The sequence below is a fragment of the Leptopilina heterotoma genome, unplaced genomic scaffold, assembly GCF_015476425.1.
Source record: "Leptopilina heterotoma isolate Lh14 unplaced genomic scaffold, ASM1547642v1 Lhet_11, whole genome shotgun sequence".
Taxonomy (NCBI): domain Eukaryota; kingdom Metazoa; phylum Arthropoda; class Insecta; order Hymenoptera; family Figitidae; genus Leptopilina; species Leptopilina heterotoma.
In genome coordinates this window covers 2,675,105-2,698,761 of record NW_025110829.1, presented here as the reverse complement: position 1 = coordinate 2,698,761, position 23,657 = coordinate 2,675,105, and the positions used below count along the sequence as shown (strand labels likewise).

Sequence of the window (23,657 nt, the reverse complement as noted above, 5' to 3'; positions counted from 1 at the left end):
TTTCCCTTTTTTCTCTATATTTCATCATAATGGAGAATATGAAATCACTTTTACTTGGAAACTTTTAACTGTATAAATGTAATTACTCCTCATTGATTGTATTCAGAAGTAAATGAAAATTCTTACCTAATTTTCACAAATTCTAGCATAATATCTTTTTGTGGCGTATTAAACATTTTATGTATATACTAGCTGCGATAGGTTCTTTGTATCTTTACAGTATTGCATATTGAATATTGATTGTTATTTAGCCAATTTGATTGAAACTAATTTTCTTGGAGTTTATTCATTTTAATTATTGCCTAGAAAAAAGTAAAATTTTCAAAGAAAAATATCTTTTTTTTAAAGAGTTATTCGCTATATCCAAAAAAAAACCAGTTTTCCCACTGCTGCAGTTATTGCGGCCTTCTGAGTGACTGAAATCAAAAAAACCAAAAAGATTATTAAACTAGAAGATATTTGCCGTACAATGAGGCTCCAGTTTTTTGATTGGATGAAAAATAAAATTTTGGGATGCCAAAAACCATCGGATTTTTTTGGCGAAATTTAAAAGCTTTTTTCAAAACTCCGCCATTTTGTTGCAATTCAATATTTTTTGACATCCGAGGGTCATTGTACGGCAAACATCATCTAGTTTAATAATCTTTTTTGTTTTTTTGATTTAGGTCACTGAGAAGGCCGTAATCACTGCAGCAGTGGGAGAACTTTTTTTTCGGATACTCAGGAGATAGCGAATAACTTTTAAAAAAAAAGATATTTTTTTTTTTAAAAACTACAAAATGTTCACTATTTATACAAATATACATGTAAAAAACTTTTAAAAAAAATTAGAAGCAATAATTTCCCTGAAAAAAATTCCTAAAAATCACCGTTTTTTTCAGTCACTCACACTAGGTGTGCCCCTTAAGGAAAGTAAAAAGATAATGTTTAAAATTTTTAAAAAACGCCTTAAGTGCGAAAACCAACACGACCCAATATTGGTCCAGCATTGGCAAAGTTGGCACCGAGTCTTGGCAGACATAAATAATTAAGGGAAGTTTAAATAGGTAGACACTAGGGTGTTCGTAAGATACATGGGAAATTTATTTTTTCGAATTTTGTTTACGCCACCCCCCAATTTGGTTCCAATAAAATATAAAAAATTTTTCCCACAATCTGAAGTCAATTGATTAATATTAACACGTGCCAGTAATCGATCGGAATTTCCCATTAAAAATACATATGGAAAAAATGCATTTTTAAAAAAAAAATCATAATTTTTTTTTAATTTTGTTCAAAAAATTCCCCAGGTCACAAAATCTCTTCATTTATAGCTGCACTACAAAATAGCACTTTTACAAAAACTAGCAACAACTAGCAACAACTGCTAACTTTTTACTACCTTTTTTAAACAAAATTATCAATTTTAAAAATAATACAATTTAAATTTTTGTTAAAAACACTAAAAAAAATTGAATTTTGGAAAAATTACAAATAATTGCAGATATTCAATTATTTTAAAAAAAAATAAAATTCTTTTTATAAAATTCAACTATGTTCAAAAATTGAAAAAATCTCGTAAATATCCCAATTATCTTTATAAATAACAAAATTCTTCTCCAAAGTTCAATTATTTTCATAAATGTCAAAAAAATTCTTGTCCTAATTTCAATTATTTTCAAAAAATTTTCTAATTTCAATGATTTTCAATATCTAAGATTTTAATAAAATTTAAAACGAATTCAATTATTTAAAAAAATATTTTTAAAAATTGTATATAAACATTTAATTATTTTCACAAATAATAAAAATTGCACAGAAATTCAATTATTTTCATAAAAAATAATTTAAAATTCTAGAAAATAATAATTGAATTAAAATGATGAAAATAATTTTGATGAAGTTAAAGTAACAATAATCTTATAATATAAAATAATAATTTTTTTATTACTTGGTCATCTTTAGTTATTATAAAGCATGAAAAAATCGATCACACCGAGTCTTCGACTCGGAGCAATCGATATCTTCATGTTTTGTAACAATACTTTTATATTTTGCATTATTTTTGCTTATGAATCACAATTTTTTTAACAAAATTATTATTTTGTTTTAGAAAAAGAAAAAAATATTTGTACAATTCCTATTTTTAATCTTATTTTTGGAACAGGATTTTCCACAGGAATTAAGTCATTCAAAAATTTCAAATTCAAACCTTTTTTAAATTAAACAACTTATAAAAGTATTGTTATAAAACATGAAGATAGAGAGAATTTTCTATTTCTTAATCACAATTGTTTAACAATTTTCTAATTTTGCTTAGAAGTAAAGAACAAAAATCTGCATAATTTCAATTTGACAAAACATAATATTTAACAAAATTTTAGTCTTTTAATGAAAAGAAGTGAAAAAAATTCTGATGATTTCTATTTGTCATTACAATTTTGAATTAATTACAAAATAAAAATAATAATAACATAATTAATCTGGTATCAGAAATTAGTTTTTCAAAATTTTTGATCCAATATGGTGGACTCAAAATTTTTATTTTCCACATTTTTGAAATAAATATTCTAAAACACCGTCACGGTAGATTTAATCTATAAATTAATATTTAAAATATTTACTTCAAAAATGTGGAAAATCAAAATTTTGAGTCCGCCATATTGGATCAAAAATTTTGAAAAATTAATTTCTGATATCAGATTCTTGATAATAAACTATTCAAAATACCCCTGAGAAAGAAAATTTGTATAATTTCCTGGAGCATTTATGTGATAAAACGTTGCACACATTGCATTTTTATGCCCCACTTTAAATATCCGCCATTTCGAAAATTTTTGAAAATAAAATTTTTGTAAAAGTGCTATCTTGCAGTATAAATAAATAAATTTACTATTTGTGTGATTAATATTAAAAATAATTGATACCTACAATTATTCGGAAAAGATACATATTTTTTGATAAAATTTCGTTCTATAAATTTTATTAAATTCTTTTTTCAAAGATGATGAATTTGCGCTTTGGCTGATGGAGCTGTGTGTCATATTTTATCCCGCTTCTAATTATATTACGACTTTTTGTTCAAAAAGCTGTTTTTTATTTTCTGCCGCTTTCGTGTCAATTAACTAGAATTTATTTTGTGGAGTCTTCGTTGGCTGCAGTTTGATATCTTGTGTCTTGTATCACAATTTTTTTTATAAATTTTATGTATATGTATATAATAATTTTTAAGTGGATTTATTGTTCTCTTCTCAATGTTACTTTCTTCAGTCTCTAATTGTGTGTTGCGATTAAAAAATTTAAGACGGTTTTTTTACACAAATAACTAAAAGTGTCAAAAATGTCTAATTTTGTAATTAATCTTACAGTCTTTTGATTTTTTTTATTACATTTATTAATGTAAATATTGAATTTCGAGTAACGTAAAAAACTAATTAATTTAATTATTAGTCTTTAGTTAATTTAAGTAGGCACTAATATTTATTCTTAATAAATCTTCCAATTTCATAAATAAAAAAAATTTTAAAGAAAAAAAATGAAAGGTTAAATAAATAATAAAGATTTGTATGTGAAGTTTTTAATGTTTAATGGTATTAATATTTATACTCTTAATAAGTTTTATAATTTGACGAATAAATAAAATTTAAAAGGAAAATAACGAAATGGGAGATGGAATAATTAATAAGGATTTTTATATATGAAGAGATTATTCCGACAGAGGGAGGTTTTTTTAAAAAAAATTTTATTAATTAAATTTTGTTTTCGTTATAGAGAAAAAAAATCCACTTGAAAACTCCTTTGTAGTAATTTTGTCTTTATTCGATGAAAAATGTGCCAGGGGTATAATTTTACTATCCACACTTTTACAAAGTTCTTTTTGAATTTTTTTTCTGGTTTTGTTTTTGTGAGTGAAAAAAAAAATTCTAAGTGGAAAAATCGTCGACTTTTGCGTTAAAAGTTATTCAGAAGATTCACAAACGAGTTATTGTACAGAAACTTTTCACATTACTGTTATTGAACTGCAGCCAACCAATAAGAAGCTAACGCAGCCTGTCACTGTTTTTTTGCTTGTCGCCTTTCGACATGAGCCAATCGGATGGAAAGACGAAATAAGAATTCAGGGGAAAAGGATCGTTGAAATGAGCCCGAGGGAACAGATTGTCTGTCTGTTGGGATTAAGAACAAATTTTGTTTTTTTTTTATTTTGTTTTTTTTTCAAGATGTGCGTCGAATCATTGAATCAAAATCGGTTTTGACTCAATTTATTTGATATATTGTTGGATCTTTTTTATTTTGACGAAATTTCCATTCCTGACGATTTCTCGATTTTTTTGTATGAAGCGAATTATTTTTTCTTTTTTGAAAAATGTCTTTTCCGAAAATAATTTTTTGCTTGTTTGAATAATTTTTTAAACTTGATTAGTTTCTTAAAATACGTTATTGTTTCTTTTGAAATTTTCTCGAAGCAGTTTTTCACTTGTTTCATTTTTTATTTGAAAATTTTTATATATGAATATTGTTTTACTTGTTTCATTTTATGACTGTTATTTTATTAGTTTGTAATTTCATGGAACACTTTTTTAATTTATTCGAAATTTTTTTCAAAGTACTCTTTTTACTTCTTTCAAATTTTTACAAAATTCTTTTTAGTTTACTTCGAAGGTATTTTACTTTGAATATAAGTTTTTTCATTTCAGATTACTTTTCTAATTAAGAATTTTTAAAATACTTTTTTAATGTATGTTTCATAACTTTTAAAAGTTTGTTTTTCATTTTTTCAAATATTTTCTTCGTTGTTTAGAATTTTTTTAATATTTTCATACTTTTTTCACATTTTTTAAAATAGTTTTTTACTTGCTCAATTAGTTTTCACTTAACAATATTATAGAATTCTTTTTTCATCCGTTTCTAATTATTTCAAATATTTTTTTATTTTGCAGTTCTTTTTGCTTCTTTTAAATGTTTTTAAAGCAGCAAATTACTTTTTAGTCTAATTTTTTATTTGACGATTTTTAAAATAATTTTCACTTATTAAATTATTTGTTCATTCTGTAAATTTTACGAAACTTTTTTCCTTTTTTCGAATTTTTTTCAAAATACTTTTCTTACTTCTTTTAACTTTTTTTCCATATTTTATATTTGTTTATAATTAATTTTTTATTCCTTATAAAGTTTTTCCAAATTGTTTTATTTCTTACAATTTTTTTTCATAATAACTTTTTAAGAAATTTTTTTCAAAATAATTTTTTATATTTCTTACAAATTTATTTCAAAATAATTTTTTATTTCTAACAAATGTTTTCTATAACAATTTTTTTTCCAAATTTTTTTTTTTTTTGTTAACTTATTTCTTAATGAACATTTTTTTAAAACTCTTTCTTGCATTTTTTGAAATTTTTTTCCAAACCTTTTTGTTTGTTTTTACTTGTTTAACTCATTTAAAATTTAAAATTTTTTACTTTTTTCTCTAATTTTTTCAATTTATTCTTTAATTGTTTAATTTATTTTTCACTTAATTTTTTTGAAATACTTTTCTAGTTCTCTCGAATATTTTTCATAATATTTTTAACTTTAATTAAATTTTTTGCAAACAGTTTTTTACTTGTTCAACTAATTTTTTACTTAATTTTCAAAAAATAGTATTTTTGGTCCATTTCTACTTTTTTATCAAATATATTTTTGCATTCTAATACTTTTGTTTACCTCTTTTCAATATTCTTTTAACTTTTCTTTAATTGTTTTAGTTTTAAATTTGTATCAAATGCTTCTGTATACTTTTTTCAATTATTTTTAAATACTTTTTGACTTGTTAAAAATGTTTTTCACTTATTTCGCATTATTTTACATGCATACAATTTTGTTTCAATCTTTTTTTACTTGCATAAAATGTTGTGATTCTTGATTCAAATTTTTTTACTTGCATAAAATTTTGTTTTATTGGTTTCAAATTTTTTTAATTGCACAAAATTTTATTTTTTTCTTCAAAACTTTTTACTTGCATAAAATTTTGAAAGTTTGTTTCAAATTTTTTTTCACTTGCATAAAATTTTATTTTACTTCTTTCAAATTTTCTTACTTGCATAAAATTATGTTTTTCTAGATTCAAATGTTTTTACTTGCATAAAATATTATTTTACTTATTAAAAAGAAATATTGTCTTACAAAATACTTTTACAATTCAGAAAAGATATTTTTTAAAAATGCGCTTTTCGCATAATACTTTTTTAAAATGCTCTAAAATTTCTCTTTTAATTATTCCTCTTTTTTGGCACTCTCGCTAACAGTTTTTTTCCTCGAAATATTGAAATGCTAATTTAGATCTTCTTTCTTTCATTTTATTTAATTATTAACTTAATTAAATTAATTAGAGATGATGATAATTTTTATCTTGTTGATAATAAATAGAAGAAAATTTTCATCATATTAATTACAAATAAAAGATAATTTTCATCTTAATGATTATAAATTAAGGATTTTCTTCTTATTTTGATAAATAAAATTTTCAATTCAAATAGAACTAAGTTTTTTGATGGATTTAATTCTGTGGAATAAAAAGTATAATTACTTGTTTATTAAGGATATAATTATATATTTTAGTGAGACAGTAAGAAACTTAGTGGCAATGCTTTCATTCCGTATGAAGAGATGCCTTTAATATCTGGGTAATAATTACCAAAGGTAAATTCGTGCGCTTGAAGCATTGTAGAATTCTCCCTTTGTGTTACAAATATCTGCCTTCCAAGTTCAAAGAGCTGATAATTAACTATATTATACTTTAATGAATGAATAATAAAATTTTCTAATATATTTAAACATTAAATAAATACCGCAGTTTATTTCCGAAAATTGTTAACGGGATTTGATATATTATCATTTTACCATCAAATAATTTAGTTCTATTATTAGTATATATATTTCAAAATATTTTATTGAATATGTATTTTTTTATGTAATATATTTATTGAACACTTTTTATTGAATATTTTTGTAGTGGAAAGTTCTATTAAATATTTTTTTATATAATATTTCTTTATTGAAAAGATTATGTTGAATATTTTTTTATTGGAAAGTTTTCATTGAACATTATTTTATTAAAAAGTTTTTGACGAATATTTGTTTATTGAAAAGTTTTTATTGACTATTAAAAAATATAGAAAAAAAATGAAAGAAGGGATGATTATTTAAATAGATTCGACGCCATCCGAAAAAAAATTTTTTTTTATTGTTACGTTTACAGTCCAATGATCTGGATTCCGCAGTATCGCGAAATGCAAATGAATGGCGGCGATCCAATGGGAAACGATGAGAGTCAACAAGATTCAAGATTGATTCCAGTTTGTTTTATGCAAGCAAACACAAATGCAACGACAACATTCTTCCTGTTATTGGTGATACTTTTTTTCCTTGTGCCTCTATTAATTTTAATGATTCTTTATTCGATTATTGTGAGAAATTTAATAAGAGACACATCATCGGCAACGAATAGCAGTGAATTGTATCATAATAGAGCGAGAAGACAAGTGATTCTTATGTTATTGACGGTTGTTTTTAGTTTTTTCGTTTGTCTAGCGCCATTTAAAATTCTTACATTTTATATTATTGTTGCACCTGAAAAACAAGTCGACGATATTGATAAGGAAATTTTTTATAATTTACTCTATTTCAGTCGAAATATGTTCTATTTGAATAGTGCTGTCAATCCAATTTTGTATAATTTAATGAGTAGTAGATTTAGACATGGATTCTTGAGATTGTTTGGTGTGAAAAAAATTGCAATCGATAGAAGTACACTTAAAAGCACTGTAACCGATACTAGAGTTTCTAGACGGGCATTAAACAGTGATCTGCAAGTTAATTTTGTTTGAATTTCAATTTTATTGTCTGAATATTTATTTATTTCTCGTTTATTTAAATAAAAAACGATTTTATTCTTTTCAATTTTCTTTTTGTAGTAAAAAAATTTTTTTATAGTCTACTAAAAGAAGTGAATAATTTTAAGTGTACAATGAAAGTGTGAAGAAAGTTGTTGTTGAAACAATTGAAAGTACCTTATATTCAAAAAAATATCTTGCTGAAAATTATTGATTATATTGTTCCAAAAATGTACGTCCTAATTATAAATCTATCTAACTAGTATTAAATAGTTTTATAAGAATTTCCACAAATAATTCAAGTAATTTAAGATGAAAAAGTATTATTGACAATAGAAAATAATGACTGATTACACCAATATAATTTATTAATAATTATTTAATATTTATAAGCAAACAAGAATTAAATGTCAGCTAATTGTTTTTCCAGTTTATAATTAACATATTTAACATTATTTATTGAAGTGGAGAATTTATGAAAATTCATTATTTTATAGAATTCGTATTCTTAATTAAAAAAAGGTATTATTTATTTTAATACCTTTTTTTACCTTTTTATTGGCAGATTTATTTTAAATACATAAATAATAAGTAATTTAATAAAATGTAATAGAAAAGTAAAAGAATTAACTCCGTTTTAAAATATGTCTATGAATTTTAAAAATGTGAAGAAAATATAGAAACAAGTGTTCAAAAATTATAGTATAAAAAATAGAAACACTATTCAAAAGTTAATAAAAAAATTGTGTTTAAAACTAACTCGAAATATTAAGGTATAAAAAGTGTTCAATAGGAAAAAACATAAAATAAAATTTGACGTGTTCCCAAAAAAAGTACGAAAGAAGCACAAAATTTTAGGTTATGTTTATAATTTTTGGAGTAAAAATACAGAAAGAGAATAAATTACTATTAATATTTATTAATGTTCAAGTCTTCATTAGATCCAAAATATTCAATAAAAATTGGTTTCAAATTTACATAATTAAAAAGAAAATTTTAATCAAAACAAATGTAAGGCAAACATAACCTATAATTCGTTTGATTGTTAAGTACCTTTTTTGGGAGCGCGTTACAAATCATAAAGTATTAAAAAAGTTCAAAAAAGTTTATAAAATTCAAAAAGATATTAAAAAAAAAATAATCATGAAAATGTTTTTAAAAATGTTTAAAGCATTTTTATGAAAATTGTTTGAAAAGTAGTTTTGAAAGTAATTTTTATATAGAAATGAAATCTATAATGATAGTGATATTTTCACATTTTATAAGTGTTGTCCTTTTATTGATATTTCTATAAAAATTTCTCTTGTGTAAAAGAGATAATCCTTTTGTTTTTTTTATTTTGATAGAAAATATTTCAAGTTAGAGAGGATAAAAATATTTCTGCGCAAAAATCTAAAACAAAAAATATAAATAAAACAAAATAATTTAGAAAAATAACAAATGCAAAAATAAACATAAATAGTACTCTTTAAAAAGCTTTCACATTTTTATACTTTTTTGTTAAAAAATATATTATATACGTTGAGAGCTCAACTTGAATTTATAATTTTTTTATATATTGTTAATATTTCAAAAAGGAAGTTCATTCTTGTTAGCTTTATTTGTTCATTGTTCTTTGTCTTTAGCTTTTTGATAAATTCCTTCCGCATTGAAAGTATTTTATAATTAAATTAATTTCTCATCTGAAATAAGAAGTTAAATTAACCTCACATCCGAATGAGAAATTAAATTTTTATTCTTATTTCCTTAAATTATTAAATTTTTTATATAAAAAATATAATTAAATTCTTATTCCGATTAGGAATTAAATTAATTTTTATCCTAATATTTATTTATTTAGAAATGTAAACGGTTTTAAAGTTATAAAATAACCTTTAGTACAATAGTACTATAATATTGAAAAGATTAAAAATTATTTATAGCATTACAATACGAATAGTACTAAATATGAAATAAACTTAAATTTTTATTTTTATCAGAAATGAAATTAATTTCTCCTTTAGATAAGAAATTAATTTAGAAAAAAGATTAAAATTTATAATATTTTTACGAAAAACAATTCGCTTTAGTATGTAATGAATTAATATAAATAATATTATGTACGTTCTTTGACAATTATTTAAAATGCATTTGTAATTTTTTTCGTCATTGTCTAACGAGTTTTATTGCGTAAAAAATTTTACGATAACGATACTTCTGAAATATTACAAATATTTGATAACCAATAACATTTTTAAGTCTTTCTAAAATTTTTAATAATAATATTTGTCTCTTGTGTACCTAAATTATATCCAAGTAGCGAATTAAATTTGGCTGCAGTTTTTCGAATACTTCTGGATAATATTGAGGCAATATTGCTCGGAAATATATTAAATTAGGGCAATGTAGGGTCATTTGGGGTAAATGTGAACAGAATATTTATTTTTCACCAAAAATGCAAGTTTTTTTTCGATTAAACTTATAAAACTGACTGTTTACATTTACCCCAAGATTTTGAAATTTTCCTAAAATTTGGGGTAAATGTAAACACCACTGCATATAGTTTAGAAATAGTCAAGAAGAACGTTATCTCAAGTATACTACTGTATTAAGGGATGGAGAAAATAAAAAAAATTCGTAGTAGATTATAGTAGTTCAATAACCAATTGATTGATATAACATCAAAAATCAACTTTTGGAAAATATTATGCAAAATATATTAGATAGTTTATTTTTTATTAAGTAAATGAACAAAATTAGTTTATTTTTATGCAAATGCGAGTAAAAATACTAAGACTATGAAACTTTGACTTTCAATTTACCCCAAATGACCCTACTCTCTAAATTTGAATTATTAAAAATGTTTTTTTTACTAATTTAAATTAGTGACTAACATTTTATTTTGCCTTTGAATTAGTAAATTTTACTAATAAATTAGTAGAAATGACTATTTATTATTAAACAGGGTTGCCACAGGTCAGGGAAATCAGAGAAAAGTCAGGGATTTTTATTAAATTACTGGAAAAAATTAAATTATTTTTATAAATAATAAACATTTCACAGGAATTTAACTATTTACAAATTTTTTACAATTTTTTTCGCAATAATTCAATTATTTTCAAAATTAATAAAATTTTTTACAAATATTCAATTATTCTCATGAATAATAAAACTCATCATATAATTTCAATTATTTTTAGTACAATTTTAACCGAATTCCTCAAAAAATGTAATTTTCTTCTTGAAAATTTTATTAAAATTCAATTATTTAAAAATTTGTTGATAAAATTCTTTATGAGAATTCAATTGAGGCCTTGGATCCAATAACTCGCCCGACGCTCGAAGGCACGCGCTAATAACAGTCGGGTAGCAGTGAGTGGTCCAGAGGCGCTCACTGGTCACTGACTGGCAGTTGCGCGTTCCTCCGAGCGTCGGGCGAGTTATTGGATCCAAGGCCTCAATTTTGAAAAAAATTCATTTATTCAATCATTTTTTCATTTTTATATTTGAATAATTGAATTCTCATAGAATTTTCTAATAAAAATTCTTTTAAAAATGAATTTGAGATAAAAAATATCTAAAATATTTGACAATTGTTCATTTATTTCCTTCGAAGAATTTTAATAAAATTTTTTAAATTAATTACATTTTTCGAAGAATTTACTTAAAATTGTATTAAAAATAATTAAAATCCTGAAAAGAATTTTAGTATTTAAGAAAACAATTGAATTCTTACAAAGAATTTTATTACATTTCTTTTAAATAATTGAAATTCTGTGAAGAATTTTATTATTTAGGAAAATAATTGAATTCTTGCAACGATATGTATTTATTACATTTCTTTTAAATAGTTGAAATCCTGTGAAGAATTTTATTATCTATGAAAATAATTGAATTCTTTTGAGAAATTTTATTAAAATAGTAGATTTTGAAAATATTTGAATTTCAGCGAAGAATTTCATTATTTGTGGAATGTAATTGAATTCTTGCAAAAAATCTTTGAAAATAATTACATTTTTCGAGGAATTCATATAAAATTTTATTGTATTACAAAAAATTTAAATCATAGGAAAAATTTTATTATTTATGATAATAATTGAATTCTTACAACGAATTTTATTATATTTTTCTAAATAATTGAATTGATGTGAAAAATTGTATTAGGTACTTATAAAAATAATTAAATTCTTGTGAAGGATTTTTGAAAAATTTTTGTAAATAATTTTTTTTTTTTTTTGAAAAATTTTATACAAATTTAAATTATTATAAAATGTAGATATCGATCACTCCGAGTCTTCGACTTGGAGTGCTCGATATCTTCATGTTTTATAATAATATTCTTAAAAGTTATTGAATTTCAAAAGGTATAAATTTGAGAATCAGAATATTCTTTTGGATCAGGGAAAAAGTCAAAATTTTGTCTGGAAATCAGGGAAAAGTCAGGGAAAAAGAAACTCAATTTTTTGTGGCAACCCTGTTAAAATTTACAAATTCAAAAGCTAAAAATCATTCAAATTAGTAAATATTTTTACTAATTCACATTTAGAGAGTAATTTAAATATTGCCAAGAAATATTTGTAACATTCACGCGTAATTTTATGACAATGCAATATTTTGTGCTGTTTGGATATAATTATAATATAGAAGTTGAATTTAATAATTCCGTATAATTATAAAATTGTATTTTAGTCATAATATAGTAATAAATTAGATAGGTTCAAAAATAGAACAGACCAAATAAAAACAATTATAAACATAAGTCAAAAAGTGTTCACGTTAATAAATCTAATGTAAGTATTAAAAAAACTGAAGAAAATTATTTACATTTTCTTAATTTCATTTTTTTTAAATTACAATTTTTCCTTCCCTAAAATTGCAACATTATGGGCCGATTTCACCAACACCGATTAAAAGTTAATCAATGATTAAATCCTCAATTAACCAATCAGAAGCCTTTAAACTGTCTTTAATCATTGATTAACTTTTAATCGGAAGTTGGTGAAACTGGCTCTATTTCTAACATTGCTTTAATCAGGGATCACAGTGATTTTTTCATGAACATAACATTTATGTAAAAAAGGGAATTTTAGTTTTTAAAAAGGGTATTCAATTGAAAAAGGGGAAATTTTTCAAATTAAGTAGAAAATTATTGTATTATAATACGTATAAAGAATATTTTAAAGTTTTTAATTGCACCAGGTCAAAAAAAAGTTGTAAAGAAGAACTGTTTTAAATTATCAAATATTTTATTTAAAACTTGTTACTCGGGGATTATCGAGTTCACTTATTACCAAGCTGTAGCAAAATTTCAAAAATTCAAAATGGCGGATCCAATATGGTGGACAAATTTTTAAAAGATAATTAAAGTTCCATGAAAGAACACTAACTGTGATCACTGTTTAATTTTGACACTATTGAAGCGTTGGGTGCAAGAAGGGCGGATCACCACAAAATTTAAGTTTTTATACTTTAATAGCTCAAAAACTGTACATGCAAGTTAGATATACTTTTTTTTAATTAATTAGTCCACTATTGAACTATCAAATTCAAGTGTAAAATTAAGGGAAACTTGCAATTAACTAATAAATAATAATGCTTTTCAAAACCAATTTATTTTCCTAACGCCCTTCTTGCACCCAACCCCTCTATTGTAATATTATTATTTATTAGCCCTTTTTCCCAACAGTTTTTCGTTTCATAACAATTATACTGCGCGTAAGTGACGTTTTATGTGCATGTTTTTTTATTTAATGTTCTTAGCCTCATTTCATATCAGTGTTATATGTGAACAATTGCCACATTTTTATATATGTGTACATACTATATTGAGTTTATTGTATCATATAATCATATTGTTCACATAACTCTATTAACATTTTAAATATTTATCATATTTTGCGAAACCATATACGTAATTCGAAATCACATTGCAAGCATGCACTAATACTAATAATACAGAAAGCTTTGTCAATATGCAATGATGATGTTGATTACGCACATTAGTTTTCTATTGCATAAAATATTAATGAAACAATTATTGCATGACGCAAAAAAAAATCATTTCTTTACTAAATTTATTGTTGGATATCGCACTCTCTAAATTTGAATTATATTGAAAAGTTGTCCACTTATTCTAATTAGTACCTAGACATTTTTAATAGTTAGTATAGATTTTTAATTATAATTTTCATTTTATTAGTGTATTAGTGGAGTAATATAGATTACTATTTCATGCCATACAGTTAAGTTTGCTTTCCTAATTCGTAAAAATAAATTCGATAGGTGGAAATTGATTTAAGGCCGATTTGACTGATTTGTTCTCGTTGTAGTTGTTGTCCAAATGATTTTTTATCCAAATTTCGAACTGAAAGAGAAATTTAAGAATATTTATTCAAACTTAAAAAGGAAAAGAGTATTTAATTCTGTAGAATTTTCCATCATTGAATAAATTGTATTTGAATCAATTATTATTTTAGTATTAGAAGCAGATAACATTTAATCGACTTTAATAAAAATTATTTGATAAAAAATAAATATTTTTTTGATAATAGACAAGCAATCATTTGTTTGAATCAAATAAATTTTTATCAATGTATTAATTTGAAATAAGGTCAATAATTGTGATTAGTCAATTTAGATTAGAAAAAAATCTAATTAATAATTTTTATAGGATATTTTTGCACTCCAAAAGTAAAATGGTAAAAGTTGCTAGAAATGTGTAGAAATTCTACAAATTTAGGTTTTACTTTATAAATAGTAAAAGATCCTTTTCCAGATGATAGTACCGTTTATTCCTCTAAACCACTAAATCTATTAGAATTTTTTAAAAATTAAACCTAAAACAGAATTTATTTTTCGGTTGAATATTATTTGATTTTTTAATAAAGTTTGTATTGAAATTTTCTGATGTCATCAAATTTTAAATTATATCTATTTTTTTATTATCAATTTAGTAAATAGTAAATAAATAAATACAATTGATTTTCTTTGAAAAACACTTAATACCTAAATCTATTAAAATTGTCAAAAAATTATCATTAAATTAAAGAAGACCGAGTGATAAAATTATTATTTTATATTATAAAAATACTGTTACTGTAACTTCGTCAAAATTATTTTTTTCATCATTTTAATTAAATTATTATTTTCTAGAATTTCTATAACTAAAATTTAAATTTAAATCTCTTCTTTAAAAAAATTATTTTTGATAATTTTCAAAAGTTTTAATTTGAAACCTTTTTTAAATTCAATTATTTTCAATAATTTATGATAAATAATGCTTTAAATATTAAATTATTGAATCTAAAATTTTAACTGTAATTCATATTTTTAAATCAATTTTTATTAGAAAATTCTGCGAGAATTCAATTATTTAAATACAAAAATAAATAATTTGTTGAATAATTAAATGTTTCTTAAAATTAAATTGTCATAAATAATTTTATCAACAAATCTTTAAATAATTAAATTCTTTCGACAAATTTTAATAAAAATTTTAAAAATAATTCTATTTTTCGATGAATTTGATTAAAATTGTATTAAAAATAATTCAAAATTCTGACATGAATTCTATTATTTTTGAAAAAAATTGAAATTTTGACAATAATTTTATTAAAACTTTTGAAAATAATTGAATTTCAGAGGAGAATTTTATTATTTTTAAAATTCAAATTTTATATAATTTCTAATTGAAACCTTTTGAAGTTCATAAAATTTATTCTCTGACCAATTCTACTTTTCCTGACTTTTCCCTAAATTCCGTGACCTGTGGCAACCCTGAGTAATAAAAAAAGGGTGTCCACTTGATATACTCTATACCTTAAAATAACTTTTTTGTAAAAAAAACAGTGCTATCTGATTTCTTTCCTGTAGAATTTAATTTGGAAATTTGGAAATTTGAAAAAAAATCGTCGTCTCTCTTCCTATGAATAAGAATCGAATTAGAAATGTGATTAAATTTTGTTCGCAGTCCGATCCTGTTGATGACGCATTACAAATTGGAGAAGGACCAGAACGGCACTCTATTTCCAACATGTTCAACCCCAGCCGATTCAACATTGACAGAAATGTTCTTTCTGATAATAATAATTGTCTTCTTTATCATTCCTTTCCTAATCCTTCTTGTCCTCTATACAGTGATAGCACGACATCTAATGGAGAATCCGGCAATAAGTCGAGGACCAGCCAATAATCTACTCAAGTATCGTAAACAAGTGGTCCTAATGCTCGGCACAGTGGTTCTTTGCTTCTTCATTTGTCTACTTCCATTTAGGGCATTGACATTTTGGATAATTGTTGCCCCGCCTGAGACAATAGTGACCCTTGGCCTCGAGGGCTACTATTGTCTCATCTATTTTTGTCGAGTAATGCTTTACCTTAATTCGGCGATCAATCCGATTCTCTACAATCTAATGTCAACGAAATTCAGAGAAGGCTTCCTTAGGCTCTGTGGAATATCAAAGACAAAAGTGAAAAGAAAAAAGGAGAGTTCGGGTCGCACGGGAACCACTGGCTCAACAACTGGCAGCAGTACCAATCAATCTGATTACTGGAGGAGGCATAGCAGTAATAAAAGTTGTAGCGTTAAGGTTCCGGATGTTGCGTCCGATAAGCAAATAAAACTACCGCTTTTGTCGGCTGTTACCGGAAGTATTATTGGCAAAAAGCAGGAGAGTTATGTATGAGACTAAAAGTCTGTTGTTGGTTTTGTTCCGTTATTTTATATTTCTGAGTATAGGATTAGAGAGAACTTTATTCAATTTTTAGCAATTTTTAATAAGTGTCTCACAACTGGACATATTTTTTTTTTTTTTTTTTTGACAAAAGCGATCATAACTTTTTTTGAGTCCATCTAAACACTATACTTTCTTTGAATAAAAGTTGCGTATTTAAGTTACTTTTTGAACGGTATATTTTATTTACAATTTCGTTTACCCATTTACAATTTATGGGTAAAAAAAACCCGTCTCATACCTAGACACACTTTTTACAAAGTTTGGAATCGTACGTGATTTGCAGAACAGTTTCGTAAAAATTTCTAAATGGCAACGTAATTTTAAAAATAATTTTTAACTTAATTTTGCAAAAACTGAGTCACTAATTTACAATGGTAAATAGTCCCAAAAAAATGTGAAATTGGTTAGAGAAATGTCAGGGAATCTTATCAAAAGTACTGAAAAATATCAAATTTCTAAAATTATTACAAAAAATTTGTATTTTGATGTGGCATTAATTTTTTTATTTTAATAATTTATATTATTTAGTAAAAATATTTATAAAAATGTAGTATAAATTTACATAAATTCATAAAAACTACAAAAAGTTTAGATTCATATTTTTTAAAACTTGAATTGATCTTCTTAATTTGTATTTATATAAATTATAATTTTTGAAATGTAAAAAAATTTAATTCTGTTTAATAAATTATAATGAAAATATGAACATTTTTGAAAACGGCTCTGCCAATCACATAAAGGGAATTTTAAAAAAAGTACAAAGAATTTAGTAAATTTTGACAAATTATTTCTCTACCCATTTATTCTTATAAAATTCTAATTCTTATTAATAAAGAATAAGGAAATGTCTTTTTATTTACGTGATAGAGAAATAAAATTTTTTCAATTAACAAAAAATTTGGTTAACAATTATTATTTTTAAATGTGAAATATAGATATAAAATGCCCTTTGAGAAGCAAATTTAGGTTTTTATTGAAATTTTTTAAATAAATAAATATTAAAATCACAAGAAATAATAAAAATAGTAAATACCTAACATAAATTAAAATGTAAATAATATAAAAGAAAAATAATAAAAATAAAAACTGAGAGACCATTAACAAAAGGAGAGAAAAAAATTGAATCTAAATTTCATCAGTAATTGGAGAGATTTGTAATTAAAAAAAAGTTATAATTAAAAAACATTTTCAGAAAAAATGGGAGCTCTTTTTTTTTCATTTTGAATCATTAAAAGTTGACATTGAATGAAGATTAAGAAACGATAAAATTTGTCCGTTATGTTACTGAAATCGATTCTTAATCTCAGAAATTAATGTTTATCCAAAGTCAACTTTTAATGATTGCAAGTGAGAAAATTAAAATTGCTCACATTTTTCCCGAAACGATTGTTAATTATAAATCATTTTTTGATTTAAAAATATAAAAATAGAGAATTTACGTGGATTTAAATTTGTCGTATTCAATCCCAAATATTTCATATTTTTAATGACACTCAAATAAGATTTTTTCAGGTTAACCTCAAATGATACTTTGGAAAATAAAATTTATTTTTATACATTTTTTAAAATTGATATATGTAAATGTACATTTTTTATATCTCTTTGCCAATGTTTCTACACCAAGAAGGACTTTAATATTGTATCTACACTGTATTTAGAAATCAGACTACACTCGTTTTTTGAACGTGATTATTTTCAATTTGTAATGAACGGTTAGACGGTACTATCTTCAATTTGTAATGAACGGTTAGACGGTAATGCTTGTATGGAAGGACTCGACACTTCCCTCACTGTTAATAGGCACTTTTTTCATTTTCTAATGAACAATTAGACGGTAATACTTGTTGGGAAGGATTTGACACTTCCCTAATTATTGATAGGCACTACTTTCATTTTCTAATAAACTGTTAGTCGGTAATACTTGTATGGAACGACTCGACACTTACCTCACTGTTGATAGGCACTATTTTCAATTTCTGATAAACTGTTAGTCGGTAATACTTGCATAGGACGACTCGACACTTCTCTAATTGTTATTAGGCACTTTTTTCATTTTCTAATGAACAGTTAGACGGTAATACTTGTTGGGAAGGATTTGACACTTCCCTAATTATTGACAGGCACTATTTTCATTTTCTAATAAACTGTTAGACGGTAATACTTGTATGGAACGATTCGACACTTACCTCACTGTTGATAGGCACTATTTTCAATTTGTAATGAACGGTTACACGGTAATACTTGTTTGACACAACTTTCGTCAACAGTATCCAATACATTTTGATGTAGAAACATAAAGGCAACGATATGCCACTGATGTGAAAATTTTTATTTTCTTTTACTAAATTTTATCGTATGAAACATTTCCTTATTCGTTCGAAATAGTATTTGTAATAATTTATTCAAAATAAAAATTTTCTCGAATGAAATTATTACGTGGAATGTCTTAGGTATAAATTTTTTATTCAGAAGGAAAGAATTCCGACTTTATTTTTTCTTTGTAAAATATTTTATTCTAATATTAGAGTTTTTGTTTGAATTAAAAAGTTTTCTTATTTGCACAACAATAAATGTTATTATAGTGCTGTTATTTTGTTTGGATTTATAATTTTTAGTGCGATATTATATTGTTTGATAAAAATCCATAATCTTAATTATTTAAAATATTTTATTTATGAGCTTTCGCCCGTCGACGACAGGCATCTTTAGCAGATATTCTTCAAAACTGAAATACATGTAATTTCTAATTAAAAACTTTTTCTCTTTTACATCTCTAAAAAGCTTTTTTAAAAAAACACAAAACTTTGTAAATAAATAAAATATTTTAAATAATTAAAATTATGGATTTTTATCAAACAATATAATATTCCACTAATAAATGTTATTGTTGGCAAATAAATTAAATTAAATTATTTTGAGATTCTTCATCGTACTTGATTTTTAATTCGATTTTTTAAACTATTTACATTATTATATCAATATTCTTCATTTAATTTTTCTAATTATTAGGGGAGAGTGGGGCAAACCGGACCGGTGGGTAAACCGGACCCCTCTCAATATTTCCGAAATGGCGAAATTGTCAAAAGTGTTGTTTACAAATTTAAAACAACCATGTTTAGTATATCTTATTTTTAGCTTGCGTTTGTGCGACGAAGGGAGCAAAAGTTTTTTTTTTAGTTTTTTTGGACACTTTTACGAATTTTTTCTTAAGGAAATTCTGAGGAAATCGTGTAATGTTTCCAAATATTAGGTCTTAGGTTTTGAAGGTACACACCTCAGGAATATTTACCACCAAAAACGTTGATGAATTTGCAAAGCGTTTCTTTTTGAGAAACATCTATTCTCAAAATGGGCCTGTGGGGCAAACCGGACCGTTTTCGGTGGGGCAAACCGGCCATAGGATATTTCCATTGAATTAAAGTTTCATAAAAATTATTTTTAAATAAAATGTTTCTTTCATTAAAATATTTACTTACAATGAAAAATAATTGTCTTCCAATGAGAATTGGACCCTTTAATATTGTTTCTCTGATAATGACAAACATTTTTATTTTTTTATTAAAAAAAATATTTATTTAATTAAAATTCAATCCCGTACTATTATTTTCATTACTACAACCATTGTTTACATGATTCTTAATGTTTTTTATTATTGTAGATTATGTAAATGCAATATTATAAATAAAAAACCTAACGGTCTGGTTTACCCCAGGGGGTGGGGCAAACCGAACCTTTTGCAAAATTTGTTAAAGTTAACACAGCAACTAAACAATAAAAGATAAAGTATAGGTGTTTCTGGGAAAAAGTTGCGCAATTAAATGATCTTTCAAACAAGCCATCGAAAAATGAAATCGGTTGATTCGTTTAGTCACAAGAGTCAAAAAACCGTTAGGGGGTCCGGTTTGCCCCACTCTCCCCTAATAATAATGAAATATTCTACTTTATTACATTTGTCTTTTTTCAATATTTGTCAAGTTAGTAAGATATTAACAAAATTACCAGAATTTTTACCATATTTTTTAATAAAATTTTAATTAGAATCGAAATATGTTTATTTTTGTAAATATTTCGATAAATAAAGACATACATTTTTTTATTGATGTTCAATAAAAATTATTATTAATACTATTAATATTATTAGTATTAAATTAAATAATTCTTATATTATAAAATAAATTTCATCATTTTATAATATTTATTAAATTAAAGAGTGAGTTAAAAATCCTGCACACTTTAGATTAAAAAAAAATGTTTTAGGGAAAATCCCCTTAATTGAAAAAAGCTCAAAATTTATCTGATTGAAATGGAACAAGATTGATGACAGTCTCGTTTTTATTTTTTTAAATCGAATTGTATAATACCGTCAACTGAGGTAATTTTAGAATGAAAAAATTGCGCAGCAATAAGTTTCCGAAAATTCGAAAATACAATTAACATTTTATTGTACAAAAATTACAAATTGCAGTATAATTTATTTTTGTACATTAAATTATTTTTTTATTTTGGTACATTATCAATAGTCTCATAAAAGTTTCATCTAAGTTTAGGTACTTATTTTTATTTATTTGCTATTTTTATGTACACTGAAAAAAAATTTTATTTTATTGAAATAACCGATTACTTGATTATTATGAATTAAATTTAGTTAAATCAAATGATTTTTATTTAAATCAATTAAATGGTATTTGCTTCTAATACTGAAATTATTGGTTCAAATACCATTTAATTGACTCAAAAAAAATTTTTTTTTTAGTGTAAATAATTTTTCTTATTTATTATTTTGTTTTTTTAGATTATATTTGTTTTATTTTTATTTTACCATAACTACTTTAATTTTTCTTATAATTTTCTTATATTTGTGGTAATTATTATTATACTTTCACCTTTTTTTGTGCTGAGATATTTCAAGATTATTTATTATTTTTAACTGCACTTCAATGATGTTTGGTAATTTATTTCTCCTTGTCCATGACAATAAAAATAATATTTCTATCATTCTAAAGACAAAATATAAAATTATAAAATTTAAAAAACAATTCTGTTAAAAAAAATACTTGCATTAAAATTTACCTCTATTGTTTCTTATTTACCTCAGTTGGTGGTTTAGTGAAAATGACAAAAACTAGCGAATTATTGTATAAATATATCAAAACCGTATACGTATAGTAATATAATAAATATGATTATATCTTCGAGCCGATATAAAATTCTAGATGAATATTGAATTAGATGCTGAGCTTTATTTTAAATCCTTTCATAAATTTCTAATTGAACTGTTGTAAATGAAACAAAAAAAGATATTACGACAATATATTATAATTTTTAATGAAAGGATTTGTTACCATTTTTATATAAAAATGAATTAAAAGTATTATCAAAGGTCCGAATTATAATAATAGTGAGGGCTGATATAAATAATATAAAATATATATTTATTAAACGGATTATAATAGTACTTTTATTCTTTTACTATTTATATTTTTTCATGTAAATTAACAAAAGCCTTACAAAATTTTGTGATATCGATAATTTGCATTTTTTAGGAGGGTCACACATAAATTTTCATTACTAGAAAAATTCTTTTCATTTCTCCTCCTTTTAAATATACCTCTTATATTGTAATGAAAAAAGGGTGCTATTTTAAAAGACAAAGCATAGATTATAAAATGTATTCTATAAAAAAAAACTGTAAAATTTTTTTTACAGTTTATCAAAGAGACTAGCATTATATAAATATTACTATAATCTATTTAAAAAAAAGAACCAAAATAGAGTCCAGCAGTAAAAGATTTTTTAACGCAAAATCAAAATGTGTAGTATAATTTTTACTCATCCTCTAGTCAGTGTCATGTACCTAAAAATATTCAAATTTTTTTTCTTTATTTTTTTTTAATCTAATTTAAGAAGTTTGTACAGATTCTTCTGTTAACATTTGTTATTACAGTTGATTGAAAAGTTCCGAAAATAAAAATTCAGTTTTGGGAGTGAATGAGTTAACTGAGAAAAAATTTTGCGACTTTTTTGTGATTAGTGAAAAAAGATCAATATTTGTAAAATGTAAAATTTTTAGGATACCACAGAATGTGTAATTAAAGATTATTGAAAGAAAAAATGGTAAAATACAACTCTTTGAATTTTAATTAGCAAAAGGTTGTTCATTATTTAAATTAGTAATTTACAAAATTTCGATAGAAAATTACAAAACAGGAAACAAAAACAGAAAATTACAGAAATTGTTTGCTAATTAAGATTAAAACGAAAAAATTTACTTATAGAGAGTATTAAAAAAAAGTTCAGAGCGTTGTAAAAAAAAATTAATACGAAATAATTAAAATTCATTACTTACTATTACAAAAATAGTTAAATATATCATTATTTATTAGCGAATGTAAATTATATTTTATAGTTTATAGTATATAAAAAAGAGAAAAAATGAAAAAGTATGAATTTTAATGAATGACAAAGAGAATGTATTGCTCATTAATTTATAAAGCAATAAAGTTATTTCAAAGTTAACATTATTGAACAATGAGATCATTCCATTGCGGTACCGTGTCTCGAACTGATTTTAATCCATTTCAGAAACATAATTAAAACCAATTAAATGAACTGGGTTCAATTATGATTCTAAAATGGCCAAATGGCTTGAATAGGATCAATTGGTTTTTCTGTAAAAAAAAATCTAAATTCTTCTTTAAATATTTGAATTTTTAATTTCGTGCCAAGTGCACATAACTTGAGTTCCTAATTAATCGCCAAAATGTATATTATTTATTCAATCTGTACATAGATAATAATTAAACTTGTTACGAAAACATTTGTTAAGCTTATTTACAAAGGAAAAGATGATAAAATTGTTTTTTAAGTTTTTGATAATTAAATAATAACTTAATTTAAAAATACTTATTTTCTTTAAAATAAATATTATTTTCAAATTAATTTGTTCTTTCAAAAGAAAAAAAAATAACTGCAATAATCCAACATTTTGAAATGCAAATTTGTCAAATAAGCTTCTCAAATGTAGGCATAATGTATTTTATTACAAATCATTTAGAAATATGTGACTTCAACTGTAAATATTTTCTATAATGTA

General features: G+C 23.5%; 1 protein-coding gene across 4 annotated transcripts in view; it reads left to right on the top strand.

Moving 5' to 3' along the window:
- The window catches only part of LOC122504048 (growth hormone secretagogue receptor type 1), a 99,184-nt gene extending 82,138 nt beyond the window's left edge, over positions 1–17,046 (top strand). For 3 of the 4 annotated variants that reach the window (XM_043614940.1, XM_043614932.1, XM_043614953.1), the window contains one exon: positions 15,799–17,046. In XM_043614940.1, the coding sequence (XP_043470875.1) occupies positions 15,799–16,513 (715 nt within the window). In that variant the 3' untranslated portion in view covers positions 16,514–17,046. Of the gene's footprint in view, positions 1–7,216; positions 8,313–15,798 lie in introns of those variants that run through there. The other variant, XM_043614948.1, reaches the window with a different exon arrangement.
- Positions 17,047–23,657: the final 6,611 nt, after the last annotated feature.